The following is a 13,784-nucleotide window of genomic DNA, read 5'->3' on the forward strand; positions in this document are numbered from 1 at the left end:
TTTTTTTTTTTTTGTATTTTTAGTAGAGACAGGGTTTCACCATGTTGACTAGACTGGTCTCAAACTCCTGCCTTCAAATGATCCACCCGCCTCAGCCTCCCAGAGTGCTGGGATTACAGGCGTGAGCCACCATGCCCGGCCATCAACCTTTATTTTGTTTTTTTGAGACGGAGTCTCGCTTTGTTGTCCAGGCTGGAGTACAGTAGTGTGATCTCGGCTCACTGCAACCTCTGCCTCCTGGGTTCAAGCCATGCTTCTGCCTCAGCCTCCCAAGTAGCTAGGACAACAGGTGCCTGCCACCACACCCAGCTAAATTTTGTATTTTTAGTAAAGACGGTGTTTCACCAGGTTGGCGAGGGTGGTCTCGAACTCCTAACCTCAAGTCATCTGCCTACCTCCACCTCCCAAAGTGTTGGGGCTAAAGGTGTGAGCCACTGCGCCTGGCTTCTTTTTTTCTTGAGATAGGGTTTCACTCTGTTACCCAGGCTGGAGTGCAGTGGCAAGGTCATGGCTCACTGCAGCCTCCACCTCCCTGGCTCAAGCCATCCTCCTGCCTCAGCCTCCTGAGTAGCTGGGAGCACAGGCAAGCACCACAACTCACAGCTAATGTTTTTGTATTATTTTATAGAGATGGGGTTTTGCCAAGTTGCCCACGCTGCTCTTGAACTGCTGGGTTCAAGCAATCCTCCTGCCTTGGCCTCCCAAAGTGCTGGGATTACAGGGCGTGAGCCACTGGGCCCAACCTCAAACTTTATTTCTGCTGAAGGAGACCACACCTGTCCTTTTCTTTATTTTTATTGTATTTTTCAGAGACAGGGCCTTGCCCTGTTGCTCAGGCTAGAGCGCAATGGTGCAATCATAACTTGTTGCAGCCTGGAACTCCTACTGGGCTCAAGTGATCCTCCCGTCTCAGCTTCCCAAATAGCTGAGACTAAGGGCAGGCACCACCACGCTTGGCTAATTTTTTTTTTTTTTCCTTTTTGTTTGTAAAGATGGAAACTTGCTATGTTGCTCTGCTGGTTCTGAGGTTTTGGCCTCAAGCAATCCTCCTGCCTCGGCCTCCCAAAGCACTGGGATTACAGGCATGAGCCACCGGGCTTGACGCCAGGCCTGTCGTTTTTCTACTAGTGATACGAACAATTTAGTTAGCAAGACAGATAGGAGGCAAGGAAGGGGAGACCCAGAGAATTCGATGCATTCTTAACCATTCCACTCAACTACTAAATCCCTGTGAAGGACATTTTTAGCAGTTTTAGCAGTTTTCTGGTTAAAACTTTGATCAGGAAACAGGTTGAATGGATTCGATAGTCTCTTGCTCATCCAACCACGCCAGCTTGTCTCCTCTGCCTCCTAGTGCAGCTGTCCAGGCCTGGGACACCAGGCGGGTATGTGCGCACATGGGGCAGGGCGGGGGTGTTGTGTGTACTTGTTATATTTAGCCACCTGCCTCTGTTCTCCCCCACTGATCCTGGCTGGGAAGGCTGGGCTTCCGGAAAAGAGAGGTGGATTTGCACACCTGGATCCCAAGCTGATAGAAAGTGGGGTGAAGACAAAGGGGACTCAGACTGGAGTGTCTGTCCTCTTCTATGCCCACAGTAGGAGGAGCCAGGATTGGTCACTCCCTGTTGGGTCTGCTGTGCTCAGGGTGAGGTAGAGAAGTGGGTAAAGAATTTGGGAGAGGAAAAAAGGCATTTTCCCAACCCCTCCCACCAAAGCCTAGAGAAAAGGTGTTTTCTGGTTTAATGTTTAATTAGAGCTCAGAGTTCAGGGCCAGATTTGGAGTTGGGATGGAGAATTGTGGGATCCTGTAGCAATTTTTGACTTAGCCTGGGTACCTCAACCACACTCAGGAGTTTGGGGGACCTTCTGTTTGGCTGGATTATAGGCTCCAAGAAGAAACCCCTTTTCCCAGTACTCTCTCTCTCCTTTTTTTGAGACAGGGTCTCGTTCTGTTGCCCAGGCTGGAGTGCAGTGGCGTGATCACAGCTCATGCAACGTCAACCTCCCGGGTTCTGGTGATTCTCCCACCTCAACTTCCTGAGTAGCTGGGATTACAGGTGTGTGCCACCATGCCCAGCTAATTTTTTTTTTTTTTTTTTCTGAGATAGAATCTCGTTCTATCGCCAGGCTTGAGTGCAGTGGTGCGATCTCGGCTCATTGCAACCTCCACCTCCTGGGTTCAAGTGATTCTCCTGCGTCAGCCTCCCAATTAGCTGGGACTACAGGCACATGCCACCATGCCCAGTTAATTTTGGTATTTTTAGTAGAGACGGGGTTTCACCATGTCGTCCAGGATGGTCTCCATCTCTTGACCTCATGATCCACCTGCCTCGGCCTCCCAAAGTGCTGGAATTACAGACGTGAGCCACCGCACCCAGCCCCCAGCTAATTATTATTATTTTTTGAGATGGAATCTCACTCTGTTGCCCAGGCTGGAGTGCAGTGGTATAATCTCAGCTCACTGCAACCTCTGCCTCCCAAGTTCAAGCGATTCTCCTGCCTCGACCTCCCGAGTAGCTGGGACTACAGGCGCCTGCTACCACGCCCGGCTAATTTTTTGTATTTTTAGTAGAGACGAGGTTTCACCATGCTGGCCAGGCTGGTCTCGAGCTCCTGACCTCTTGATCTGTCCGCCTTGGCCTTCCAAAGTGCTGGGATTACAGGCGTAAGCCACCGCACCTGGCCACTGATTTTTTATATATTTTGTACAGATGGGGTTTCACCGTGTTGCCCAAGCTGTTCTCAAACTCCTGGGCTCAAGCAATCTACCTACCTTGGCCTTGGCCTCCCAAAGTGCTGGGATTTGTAGGCATGAGCTACCATAACTGGTCCCCCCTGCCCCTTCTCTGTCTCTTTCTAGTCTGTAGCCCAAGGGATTTGGATACCCAAGTGCAGGCAGAATGGGAAGGTTGTAAGCACCAGGGAAGCCCATCTGGAGTCCAGGCTTGCAGCTGGGCCCCACCCCAGGCAAGACAACTGGGTGGATGACTCAGATGCTGCCCCCCTCCCTCCCACCCTGGTGGCTTTACAGGAGACAGCAGGAGACAGGGTGGAGACAGCAGTTGTCTTAAAGAGAGGAATGGTGGTCTGAATGTCTACATCTTCTGCCCCCCTCCCCATTGCATCCTGGAGTCCCTTGCCTGGCTCCTTCCTTAGACCCTCTGGTGGTGTCTGGAACCATAGCTCTCTCTAGACAGGCAACATGCACAAGTAATTAGAATCTAGAGTTGAGTTCAGAGCTATGGATTGGGCTGCAGGATAGTGCCAGGGTCTGTGCCTTCCCATGTGAAACTGATGGAGGAAGGCTGAGTCAGAAGTGGGGAGATCCCAGGTCCACAAAGCAGAAGCACTACTTCCACCCCAGCGAGGCCCTGGTGCTCGACAACTTCCTGGATTGCCCACTGTTGCAGCCCCAGTGTGGACACGCAGGGAGATGCAGGCTCCAGTTCATGTAGCCTCTGATGAAGACAAGAACAGCAAAGGCCACAGAGGCACAGAGGCTTTTCCCATGTCACACAGTAAAGGGGTGATAGGTCAGCACTTGAGCACAGACCTTGTGACTTCCAGTTGGGTGTGCTCTTACCATTAAGCCTCACTTCTCTAGCTTGGGGGACAGGTTGGAGGGAGGATCTAGAGGGTGAGGTAGGGTGAAGTCAGGTAGCTGAGGCTCACTTCTGCAGCCTGGAAATTCTGCTCTGGGGCCAGTGACACCTTAATGCTCTATGACCATACTTGGTGGCTCATGCCTGCAATCCCAGTGCTTTGGGAGGCTAAGGCAGGAGGATCACTTGAGGCCAGGAGTTTGAGACCAGCCTGGGCAACATAGCAAGACCCCCTTCTGTACAAAAAATTTAGCCGGTCAACACCTGTAGTTCCAGCTACTCGGGAAGCTGAGGCAGGAGGATCACCTGAAGCCAGGAGTTTGAGGCTCTTGTGAGCTATGACTGCACTACTGCACTCCAGCCTGGGAGACAGAGAAAGACCCTGTCTCTGAAAAAGAAGAAAAAAAAAAACTCTGCTCTCCTGCAGGGCCTGTTAGCATATGATCAATAGCCTTTGCTCCAGCCTATACCTGGAAAGACCCAGGACCCCTGCTAGCCCCCAGTCGTGAGACTGTCAGAGCCCTGGGAGGCTGGTGATTCTTGTCTTGAGAGTATCTCGAGACTTGTCATGGGAATTGTCCACCTGGATTGAAAGGAAGCTGTGCCTTTTGGCAGGCCCATTAAGTTAATGGGATTGGAGACCTTTGAGGATGCATGGGCCCTGGGCTTTATCTGAGAGTACCTCCTGGTGTTACCTCTCCAACCCTCCACTACCAAATCCACATTCTTTTTTTTTTTTTTGAGACAGTCTCGCTCTCTGGCCCAGCCTGGAGTGCAGTGGCATGATCTTGGCTTACTGCAATCTCCACCTCCCGGGCTCAAGTGATCCTCCCACCTCAGCCTCCCAAGTAGCTGGGACTATAGGCACGTGTCACATGCTCGGCTAATTTTTCTATTTTTAGTAGAGACCGGGTTTCATCATGTTACCCAGGCTGGTCTTGAACTCCTGTGCTTAAGCAATCCACCCACCTTGACCTCCCAAAGTGCTGGAATTACAGGTGAGAGCCACTGCACCCCAGCCCAAATCCACATTCTGATTCAAAGAGAAAGAAGAAGGGTGCAGCTAAACCTGGGGGTGAGAAGTACTTAAAGAGCCCAAGAGAAACAAAAAAGAGAATAATTCCTCACTAGGACCCCCTATTGCCTTCCCACTATTAGTGCCCTTGCTTGGCACTTCCCCTGGCCTCCAGGAGTCTGAGACTTACTCTTGCATGGATGTGCCCATTGCCCCCACTCCCAGGTCCACCCCCCAGTGATTTAGTAGCTTAGTGTCTGCGCTGAAGCCCAGGACAGCTGGGCCAACAACTGGTAGGAGATCCCTTCACCTACCAACTGTGCTTTCTGCTCCCCTCCCGCTCGCTTCCCTCCTCCCCAGCCCCTCGCCGCCCCTAGCAGCTGCAGCAGCCAAGACCAAGTCTTCAGAGGCCCAGACACGGGGGCAGGGTTCATTCCATTCTCACCTCCTTGGGGGCCCAGTGTACTGACAGGCCGAGCTCTAATATTATAGGAGATCTCTGGAAGATTGCAGGGTCTCTTATCCCTCAATAAGGGGCAAGGCAAGCCAGGCGCAGTGGCTCACGCCTGTAATCCCAGCACTTTGAGAGGCCGAGGGGGACAGATCACTTCAGGTCAGGAGTTCGAGACCAGCCTGGACAACATGGTGAAACCCTGCCTCTACTAAAAATACAAAAATTAGCCAGAAATTGCTTAAACCCAGGAGATCGCGCCACTGCACTCCAGCCAGGGTGACAGAGCAAGACTCCATCTCAAAAAAGTAATACTAATAATAAATAAATAAATAAGGGACAAGGTGATCCACCAACAAAATGACAGGCATTGTGATGTAGTAGACACCCTAGCCCTCAGTGCCCTTAGTTCTGGGCGTGGCCCTTTCACTAAATTGCTGTGTGACCTTGAGCAAATCACCTCCCCTCTCTGGCTTTCCTTAGCTGTAAAAGAAAGGGATTGGAGCAGAAACTCTCCAGAGACCTTTTAGGTTCCAAAGTAGTACAGTGACCCACAAAGTGGGAAAACAGTCCTCTAAAATGCCCAGTTATTAATAGTAAAATCAAATATAAATAATGTGAATATAGTTAATAGCTAACGCTGTTCTCAATGGAAATGTTTCCCACAAGCTGTGGAATTAAAAATACTACCACATTTCTCTATTTCCTCATGAAAGTTTATTAGAAATGGTTAAATTGTGATATTACCCTCTTGGCAAATGCTTTGTTTTCATTGCTACTAGGAAAGGACAACTCGTTTTCAATGCCTCTCCCTTCTAGACGGTAGAAAGGGCCGTGTCATAGAGTAGGAAAGGGAGACTCGGCACAGGAATGGCTCCCGTTGACCCGCGTTGGGGGCTAGGGCGAAGGCCTAGGAGAGGCAGGACTGTTACCTTAGAGCTGGCCAGGATTAGAGAACAGTGCCTGGAACCCGGGGGAGGGGCACAGTGACCTTGGGCTGCCCACCTTCCACCCTTCCGGCACCCATACTGGCTCCCCCAACCTGTGGCTGGGCTGGGAGGAGGTCTTGGCCCCTACCAATCCCTTAAGGAAGGGGATAGAGTTTGGGAAGGGGAGTCCTCCCCTCACCCTTGCCTCCCCCAAGTTGTGAGAGAGGAAGCCGGACTCCCGCCTGCCGAAGCCAGGAATAATTCTGGCTGAGATCCCAGGCCCGGCAGGGGCGCTGAGTCACGGTAGAGGGCAGAGTGGAGAGTGGACAGGAGACCCTAAGCTTGTCTAGTCAGGGAAGCAGAGGCTGAGGCGTGGCCTTTTCTTGAGAACTACATTCAAGTTGCAGCAAGAAGGACCGTGGTCTGAATTTGACGGGGACAAATGGAAGGGAGATAGGACACATGAGTCCTTTTAGGGCTGGCTCAGGGGAGCTAGACTTCATTTCAAGGGGTCTAGGTTCTGGGCAGTTGAGAGGAGGCTATTTGGGGTCACCAAGGTTCCCCTTTCTTCCCAAAGCTCTAACACTGCCACCTTCTGCCGGCTAGGAGACAGCTGTGTCTTCTGAGGCTAGAGCTGGAATGCAGTGAGACCAGACTGCCTAGGTCCTCCCCCAGTTCTTCTCCTGACCTTGGGGTGTGGCTTCCACTCTCTCCCAGTGTCCTCAGGTTTAATAACTATGTGCCACCAGATGGAGAGTTAAGGGGCTGCTGAATTGGCTTCTTGTGAAGAGAATCCCCTAAATGTCCCTCCTTTTGGTCACTGGCCTCCCTCCCTCCTGCTTCAGGACATTCTACTATCTTCTTAGGCCATCCCTCCCTCCTCCAGCCACGACTTCTTTTGCTCTATCCCCAAGCCCCACCCCTGCATTTTTGTGACAACACAGGAATGACTTCTGGAGAGAGAGGCCAGGAAGAAGGAAAGTGGCACTTGGCAGGAGACCTTGCAGGGGGCGGCTGGTGAGGAAGCCAGTCACCCATTGTCCAGGACCCCAGTGCCCTGGCCTCTGGCCTCAGGCTTCTCCTGCCTCTGTACAATGCCATGTTGATACGCCCAGCAGCTGTGACTCAGGCCTGGCCCCCTGCCAGGCCCAGCGCTTCTACTGGAGTTGCGTCTGAACATGTCAACAGGCCTCCTATCCCTCTCTCAGCACCAGTTCTCCCTACTTCAGCCCCTCCCTCTGCCTGGAATTAAGACCTGGCTTTGTCTTTGGGGAGGACAGCTGGGAGCCTGGTGGCTCTGGAAGGGGATCTGAGAGACCTCAGACCCTGGCATATTTGACTGTTTGGCAGGTGTCACGCACGCCCAAGGGAAGCGTGTGGAAGCAGAGCCATGCCTGCTGTGGGTGCACGTGCCTGCGTGAGGAGGTCGGGGTGTTCCATCCTGGGGCACCTATGGGCTTTTGAGGTGTACGATATGCAGAACTTCACAGGTTGGGGTTTGGGGAAGGCTCAAAGGGCTTCTAAGTCTCTGGAACAGCTGACCCCCTCAGTTCCCCTCTCTCTCTCTCTCTCTTTTTTTTTTTTTGAAACAGAGTCTCGCTCTGTTGCCCAGGCTGGAGTGCAATGGCACGATCTTGCTCACTGCAACCTCCGCCTCCCGGGTTCAAGTGATTCTCCTGCCTCAGTCTCCTGAGTAGCTGAGATTACAGGCATGTGCCACCATGCCCAGCTAATTTATTTATTATTTTTTAAAATTTTTTGAGATGGAGTCTCACTCTGTTGCCCAGGCGGGAATGCAATGGCGTGATTTCAGTTCACTGCAACCTTCGCCTCCTGGGTTCAAGCAATTCTCCTGCCTCAGCCTCCCGAATAGCTGGGACTATAGGTACCCGCCACCATGCCTGGCTAATTTTTTTATTTTTAGTAGAGACGGGATTTCACCATCTTGGCCAGGATGGTCTCAAACTCCTGACCTCGTGATCCACCCACCTTGGCTTCCCAAAGTGCTGGGATTACAGGCATGAGCCACCGCGCTCAGCCTCAGTTCCTCTCTTTAAGGTCTCCTTTCCAGAGAGGGATAGCACCTCGAATGCCAGGGAGGGGAAGTCTCCATATCCTGCCCTTACCCGAGTGGTCGCAGACCTACAGACTAGCTAGGAAACCAAGCAGTGGTTACTTTGCGGGGGTGGGTGGGAGCTATCAAACCTCATGACCCAAAGGTGTGGGTATGTGTATATTTGAGTGTGGGTGGGAGTGGCAGTTTCACTAGGCCTCCGTGTCACTCTCTGACTGGGGTATCTCCCAGCACGTGAGTCAGAGGCAGACACACTTCCCAGACTGTCTTACTGGATCTCTTTGTGTTACTCTCTGCAGTGTCTGTGTGTATCGTGCCATTTTCTATGTTTTGCACCAATCTGCTGTGAATGTCCTCAGGTGACCTGGGGGCAGGTTTTTAGTGCCTGAGCCTACCAGTCTCCAGGCCTTAGTTTCCCCCTGTAAAAGCATAGGAGTTGGTTCAGGAGAAGGTTCCTCTAGAAGCCTTGAGCCTGTGAACCGTCTAGTCTCAGGGTATTTGGGGGACACACAGAAAAAGCCCCACGACCCAACACTGGCTGAAATCAGCAGGGCAGAGCTGAGACAAGCTCAAGTAGAATAAGGGGTAGGGAGGTTTTGGGTGAATGAGAGGGAGGGACAGAGGGAAGGAGGATATATTGCAGTAGGAGGAGTTGCTGGAACCAAAGGAGGAGGGGTGGTAGGAGCATGCAGACTGACTTGGGGTGTCAGCAGAAGACGCCTCGTCACATGGCAGGAAGTCAGCCTGGGCAGAGGTCTAGGTATCCAGGAGGGGCTGGGTGCAGTGGCTCACACCTGTAATCCCAGGACTTTGGGAGGCTGAGGCAGGAGGATCATGTGAGGCCAGGAGTTCAAGACCAGCCTGGTCAACATGGTGAAATCCTATCTCTACTAAAAATGCCAAAAATTAGCTGGATGTGGTGGCAGGCGCCTGTAATCCCAGCTACTCTGGAGGCTGAGGCACAAGAATTGCTTGAACCCAGGAGGTGGAGGTTTCAGTGAGCCGAGATCATGCCACTACACTCCAGCCTGGGCAACAGAGCGAGATTCTGTCTCAAAAATAATAATGGCCGGGCGTGGTGGCTCACGCCTGTAATCCCAGCACTTTGGGAAGCCGAGGCGGGTGGATCACGAGGTCAGGAGATTGAGACCATCCTGGCAAACACAGTGAAACCCCGTCTCTACTAAAAATACAAAAATTAGCCAGGCGTGGTGGCAGGTACCTATAGTCCCAGCTACTCAGGAGGCTGAGGCAGGAGAATCGCTTGAACCTGGGAGGCGGAGCTTGCAGTGAGCCGAGATCGCACCACTGCACTCCAGCCTGGGCGACAGAGCGAGACTCAAAAAGAAAAAGAAAAAATAATAAAATAGAGGCCGGGTGTGGTGGCTCATGCCTGTAATCCCAGCATTTTGGGAGGTAGAGGCGGGTGGATCACCTGAGGTCAGGAGTTTGAGACCAGCCTGGCCAACATGGTGAAACTCTGTCTCTACTAAAAATAGAAAAATTAGCTCAGCATGGTGGTGCAGGCCTGTAATCCAGCTACTCGGGAGGCTGAGAAGCAGGAGAATCACTTGAACCTGGGAGGCGGAGGTTGCAGTGAGCCTAGATTGCACCACTGCACTCCAGCCTGGGTGACAAAATGAGACTCCATCTCAAAATAATAATAATAGTAGTAATAATAATAATAATAAATGAAAATTTTTTAAATTAAAATTTAAAAAATTAGATGCCCAGGAGGATACAGGAGAGCATTTGCCACCAGGCGGACTCCCTGTACCCACCTGGCCACAGGGGGCGACGTTCCTGGGAGACAAGAAATGCCCAGGGGCTGGGAGACCCTCTGCTCTTCTGCTCCCTTCCTGTGTGCTGCCTGGCGATGGGGAACTCTGAGGGCTGGTGAGCAGGGGTGCCGGGGACTGGGTCTAAGGAGTCCCTGCAGGGCTGGGCCAGCTCCTCCACCTCCCTTTTGTCTTCCCCTCCCACTTGTTATTTTTAGCCACAGTGTCTGCCCCTCTTGCTTCTCCCCCAGACTGGAAGAGGAAACGGAGGCCTCTCCCTTGGGCCTAGCATGTTGCCCCCAGCAACCGGGCCCAAACAGGCCTGTGGCTGGCCCTGGCTTCCATATCTGGCATCAGAGTTGGGCTGAGCAGGGTGACTCAGAGGGTGGGTCAGTGCCTGGCCTGGTGCCCACCCAGCCCCTTTGCTGTGCTGGTGCCTTTCTTCCCCAAACAACCCCAAGGGCCCAGGCCTGCTGCAGCCCGGGAGCCAGGCTTCCTTGTCCCACCAGGCACAACCCCGCAGACCACTGCTTTGGGTCACACTTGCAAGTGTCAGCTCTCATTTCTACCTTATTCTTTCCTCTCTATTCCCCTCCCTACCCTCTCTCTTCCCTCTTTCTGAGATCAGATTTGCCAGTGATGGGAAGAGTTAGAAACAGGATGCCCAGCCCTTCTCGCCTCACGAGGCCGCTGGGATGCAGCCACTCCTGTGCTTGGGGAACCTGGAGGATGCAAGGGAAAGGACTGGCGCTCTGTTGGCACAGCACCCGGCCTGGGGCAGGACGCGCGCAAAGCCAGGGTCTCCCCTGTGAGCACTAGAGGATTTCCCGACCCCTGCCTGGGTATTGTGTGCCTGAGCATGAATCACCTGAGGGGCCCAGGTTCCCACCCTTCCCAGCTCCTCTGGCCTGCCCCACCCTGTCCTCCCTGCCAACCCAGCATGGGGACGGCACTCAGCATGTGCCCAGCTTTCCTGATGCCAGCCCCCAGTGGACTGGGCTGCACCACCACCACCCTGGGCTGAATGCCTGGCCAGGGTCTACTTTGGTCCCTGCTAGGTCTGAGGGCCCCTCCTAGGAAGGAAATGGCGCTTGGGGGCAGGGGCAGGGAGGAGGGAGGAGAGACGCTGGGCTCTACTTCTACTGTATCCCTAGTCATTTCTTGGGGTGTGCGTGTGACTCCCTGGCCACAGAGCTCCTGAGGTCTGAGTCATGAGCCCATGGGTGATAGTGGCTTCTTCCCTGCAGATGGGAGCTCCCGGTGCCTGACTAAGAAAACCACAAAGGTTCTTCCTCGCTTCCCTCTCTGCTCGTGGTTTCTCTCATCTGCAGGGTGTGTCTTAGTCCCTTAATCTCCTCTCTTTGCAGTGATAGTCAAAACCTCCACGAGGGAAAGATATATACCCCCCTTACTTTCTTTTTGTATTTTTTTTTGAGACGGAGTCTCACTCTGTCACCCATGCTGTGGTGCAGTGGCACAGTCTTGGCTCACTGCAACCCCTGCCTCCCGAGTTCAAGTGATCCTCCTACCTCAGCCTCCTGAGTAGCTGGGACTACAGGTGCCCACCACCATACCCAGCTACTTTTTTTTTTTTTTTTAAAAAAAAAACTCCCTCTTTCCCCCCGGGTGGGGGGGGGGGGGGGGATCTCTGCTCACTGCAACCCCTGCCTCCCGAGTTCAAGTGATCCTCCTACCTCAGCCTCCTGAGTAGCTGGGACTACAGGTGCCCACCACCATACCCAGCTACTTTTTTTTTTTTTTGAGATAGAGTCTCACTCTGTTGCCCAGGCTGGAGTACAGTGGCACAATCTCGACTCACTACAACCTCTGCCTCCCAGGCTCGAGCAATTCTCATGTCTCAGCCTCCTGAGTAGCTGGGACTACAGGTGCCCACCACCATACCCAGCTACTTTTTTTTTTTTTTTGAGATAGAGTCTCACTCTGTTGCCCAGGCTGGAGTACAGTGGCACAATCTCGACTCACTACAACCTCTGCCTCCCAGGCTCGAGCAATTCTCATGTCTCAGCCTCCCAAGTAGCTGGGACTACGGACGTGCACCACCATGCCCAACTAGTTTTTGTATATTTAATAGAGTCAGGGTTTCACCATGTTGGCAGGCTAGTCTCGAACTCCTGGTCTCAAGTGATCCACCTGCCTCAGCCTCCCAAAGTGCTGGGATTACAGGTGTGAGCTACCACGCCCAGTCAGCCCCCTTACTTTCTTTGGAGACCATATACTGTGGCTTGTGCCAAAGTGGTATAGCATGGATTTCCAGCTCCCCTGTCTACTTGCTGCGGGACCCTGGACGTAGCTTTCTGTGCCTATTTCCTCAATTGCATAGGAATAGCACCTATCGCATAGGGTAGCTGTGAAAATGACAGGAATTAACATTATAATATTTAGAGCAGTGCTTGGTACCTAATAGGCTCTATGTAAGTGTTTGCTGTTATGTTATTTTTATCACTGCCACCACTACTTTTGCAAGCAGCAGAAGGTGAAGAGGTTAGCCTGAAGAAAAAACTTCTGTCCTCATCAGCCCATAAGCTTGCAGGGCACAGGGACCATGCATCTCTGTTTTCCTCAGTTGGTATCTGCCAGGCACTGGCAAGGAAAGGCTGTTACCAGGGGGAACTCCTGGAATTCCTCCTGGTACCTAAGGAGGCTGGGGAGACAGGACTAGGGAAGAGGTGCCCTTGAGACATCGGAAATCATCCCATTGCCTTACAGCTTTCAGCTCAGGCTGGCTGGTCGGGGGAACACTTTGTGCCATAGTGTCTGCCCTCTTCCTCCTCCTGGCGTCTCCGTTCTCTCTGGAACTTGTGGCTTAGGAAAGCAGTGAGGTGGAGAAGGAAGAACCTTAGATCAGCAGCTAGAATTGACTGGAATGCTGCTGCTGGCTTGCGGTAATTGACACTGGGCCATTCACCTTCCTCCTCTGTGCCTCAGTTTCCTCATCTATAAAAGGGAGAGGGTTGAGCTGAACCAACTCTAAGCTCCTTCTAGTTCTCTAAATTCTGAGAGCCTCCCAGTACAGCCAGCTGCAGCCGTTAGCCTTCAGGGTAGGGAGGCCTCTTCTGGGAAGCCCCAGCCAGCCTGGGAGTCAGCCCAAGGCGCTCGGAATCTAAGTCTGCCCCAGTCGCTTTACCAGCGGTTTTTCTTCATTCTCCCTCCTCCCCCTGCAGCTGCTTCAGCTTCGGAAAAGTTCTGAAGTCATGGAAAGTTGGGGCTGTGCTCCCAGCCAGGGGCTGGGCCGGATGGCAGCCAAAACCTGAGCTGGGTTTTGACTTTATTTTTAGCTTTTCTGACTGAGACAGAGGAGGGAATACATTCTCCGGTTCTGGAAGGGGCTCTTTTTTGCAGGAGACAGACACTTGCATTAAACAACTTGTTCTGAGGTGTGGCCAGAGGCCTGGGCTGAGCAAGTGTGCAGGCTGGGGGAGCTCCCTCTGACTTTTCACGTCCTTCCCCTGCCCCTCTGAGTGTCACTCTATCCTCCTCTCTGCCTGGTGGGGGAGGTGGGGGTGACTCCTTTTTTGGACTCTCCTAAGCCGATGGCAGAACACTGCCTGGGTCCCGTCCTCCAGAGCTTCTGCACATCTCGCCTTCCCTATCCCTCTTCAGAGTGAATTGCTGGGCCTCTTGGAGTTTAAGGCTTTTGTGGTAGGAGAAAAATGTTGGCAGGGCTGCTTTTCTCCTTTCCAGGATAGATTTTTCCTTCTGCCCACGCTTGGTTTTCCTTTTTTCCATCTGCTGTGGTGGGCTCATGCTTAAGCACTGATGAGTTACAGATGGCAGCTGGAACCAGGTCCTTTGGATCTTTCCCTCCACTCCCTGGGTCTGCTGCTTTCTCTCACCCTATATTTGTGAAGGGATTGTAACATCTAGAAAGTTCCTGGGTTCTCTGGAGGTTTTTGTTTTTTTTTTTTTTTTTTTTT

At 52.6% G+C, this 13,784-nt stretch overlaps 1 protein-coding gene across 4 annotated transcripts in view; it reads left to right on the top strand.

The window, feature by feature from the left end:
* Nucleotides 1-13,784, top strand: part of LMNA (lamin A/C) — a 61,434-nt gene that overhangs the window by 36,281 nt on the left and 11,369 nt on the right. Inside the window, exons 1-2 of one of the 4 annotated variants that reach the window (XM_011992742.1) lie at nucleotides 9,861-9,967; nucleotides 10,478-10,657. The exons of 2 other annotated variants lie outside the window; for them this stretch is intronic. In XM_011992742.1, coding sequence (XP_011848132.1) covers nucleotides 10,545-10,657 — 113 coding nt within the window. In that variant the 5' untranslated portion in view covers nucleotides 9,861-9,967; nucleotides 10,478-10,544. Of the gene's footprint in view, nucleotides 1-9,860; nucleotides 9,968-10,477; nucleotides 10,658-13,784 lie in introns of those variants that run through there. One more of the 4 variants, XM_011992740.1, reaches the window with a different exon arrangement.

Source organism: Mandrillus leucophaeus, unplaced genomic scaffold (assembly GCF_000951045.1).
Source record: "Mandrillus leucophaeus isolate KB7577 unplaced genomic scaffold, Mleu.le_1.0 Scaffold418, whole genome shotgun sequence".
Classification (NCBI taxonomy): Eukaryota; Metazoa; Chordata; class Mammalia; order Primates; family Cercopithecidae; genus Mandrillus; species Mandrillus leucophaeus.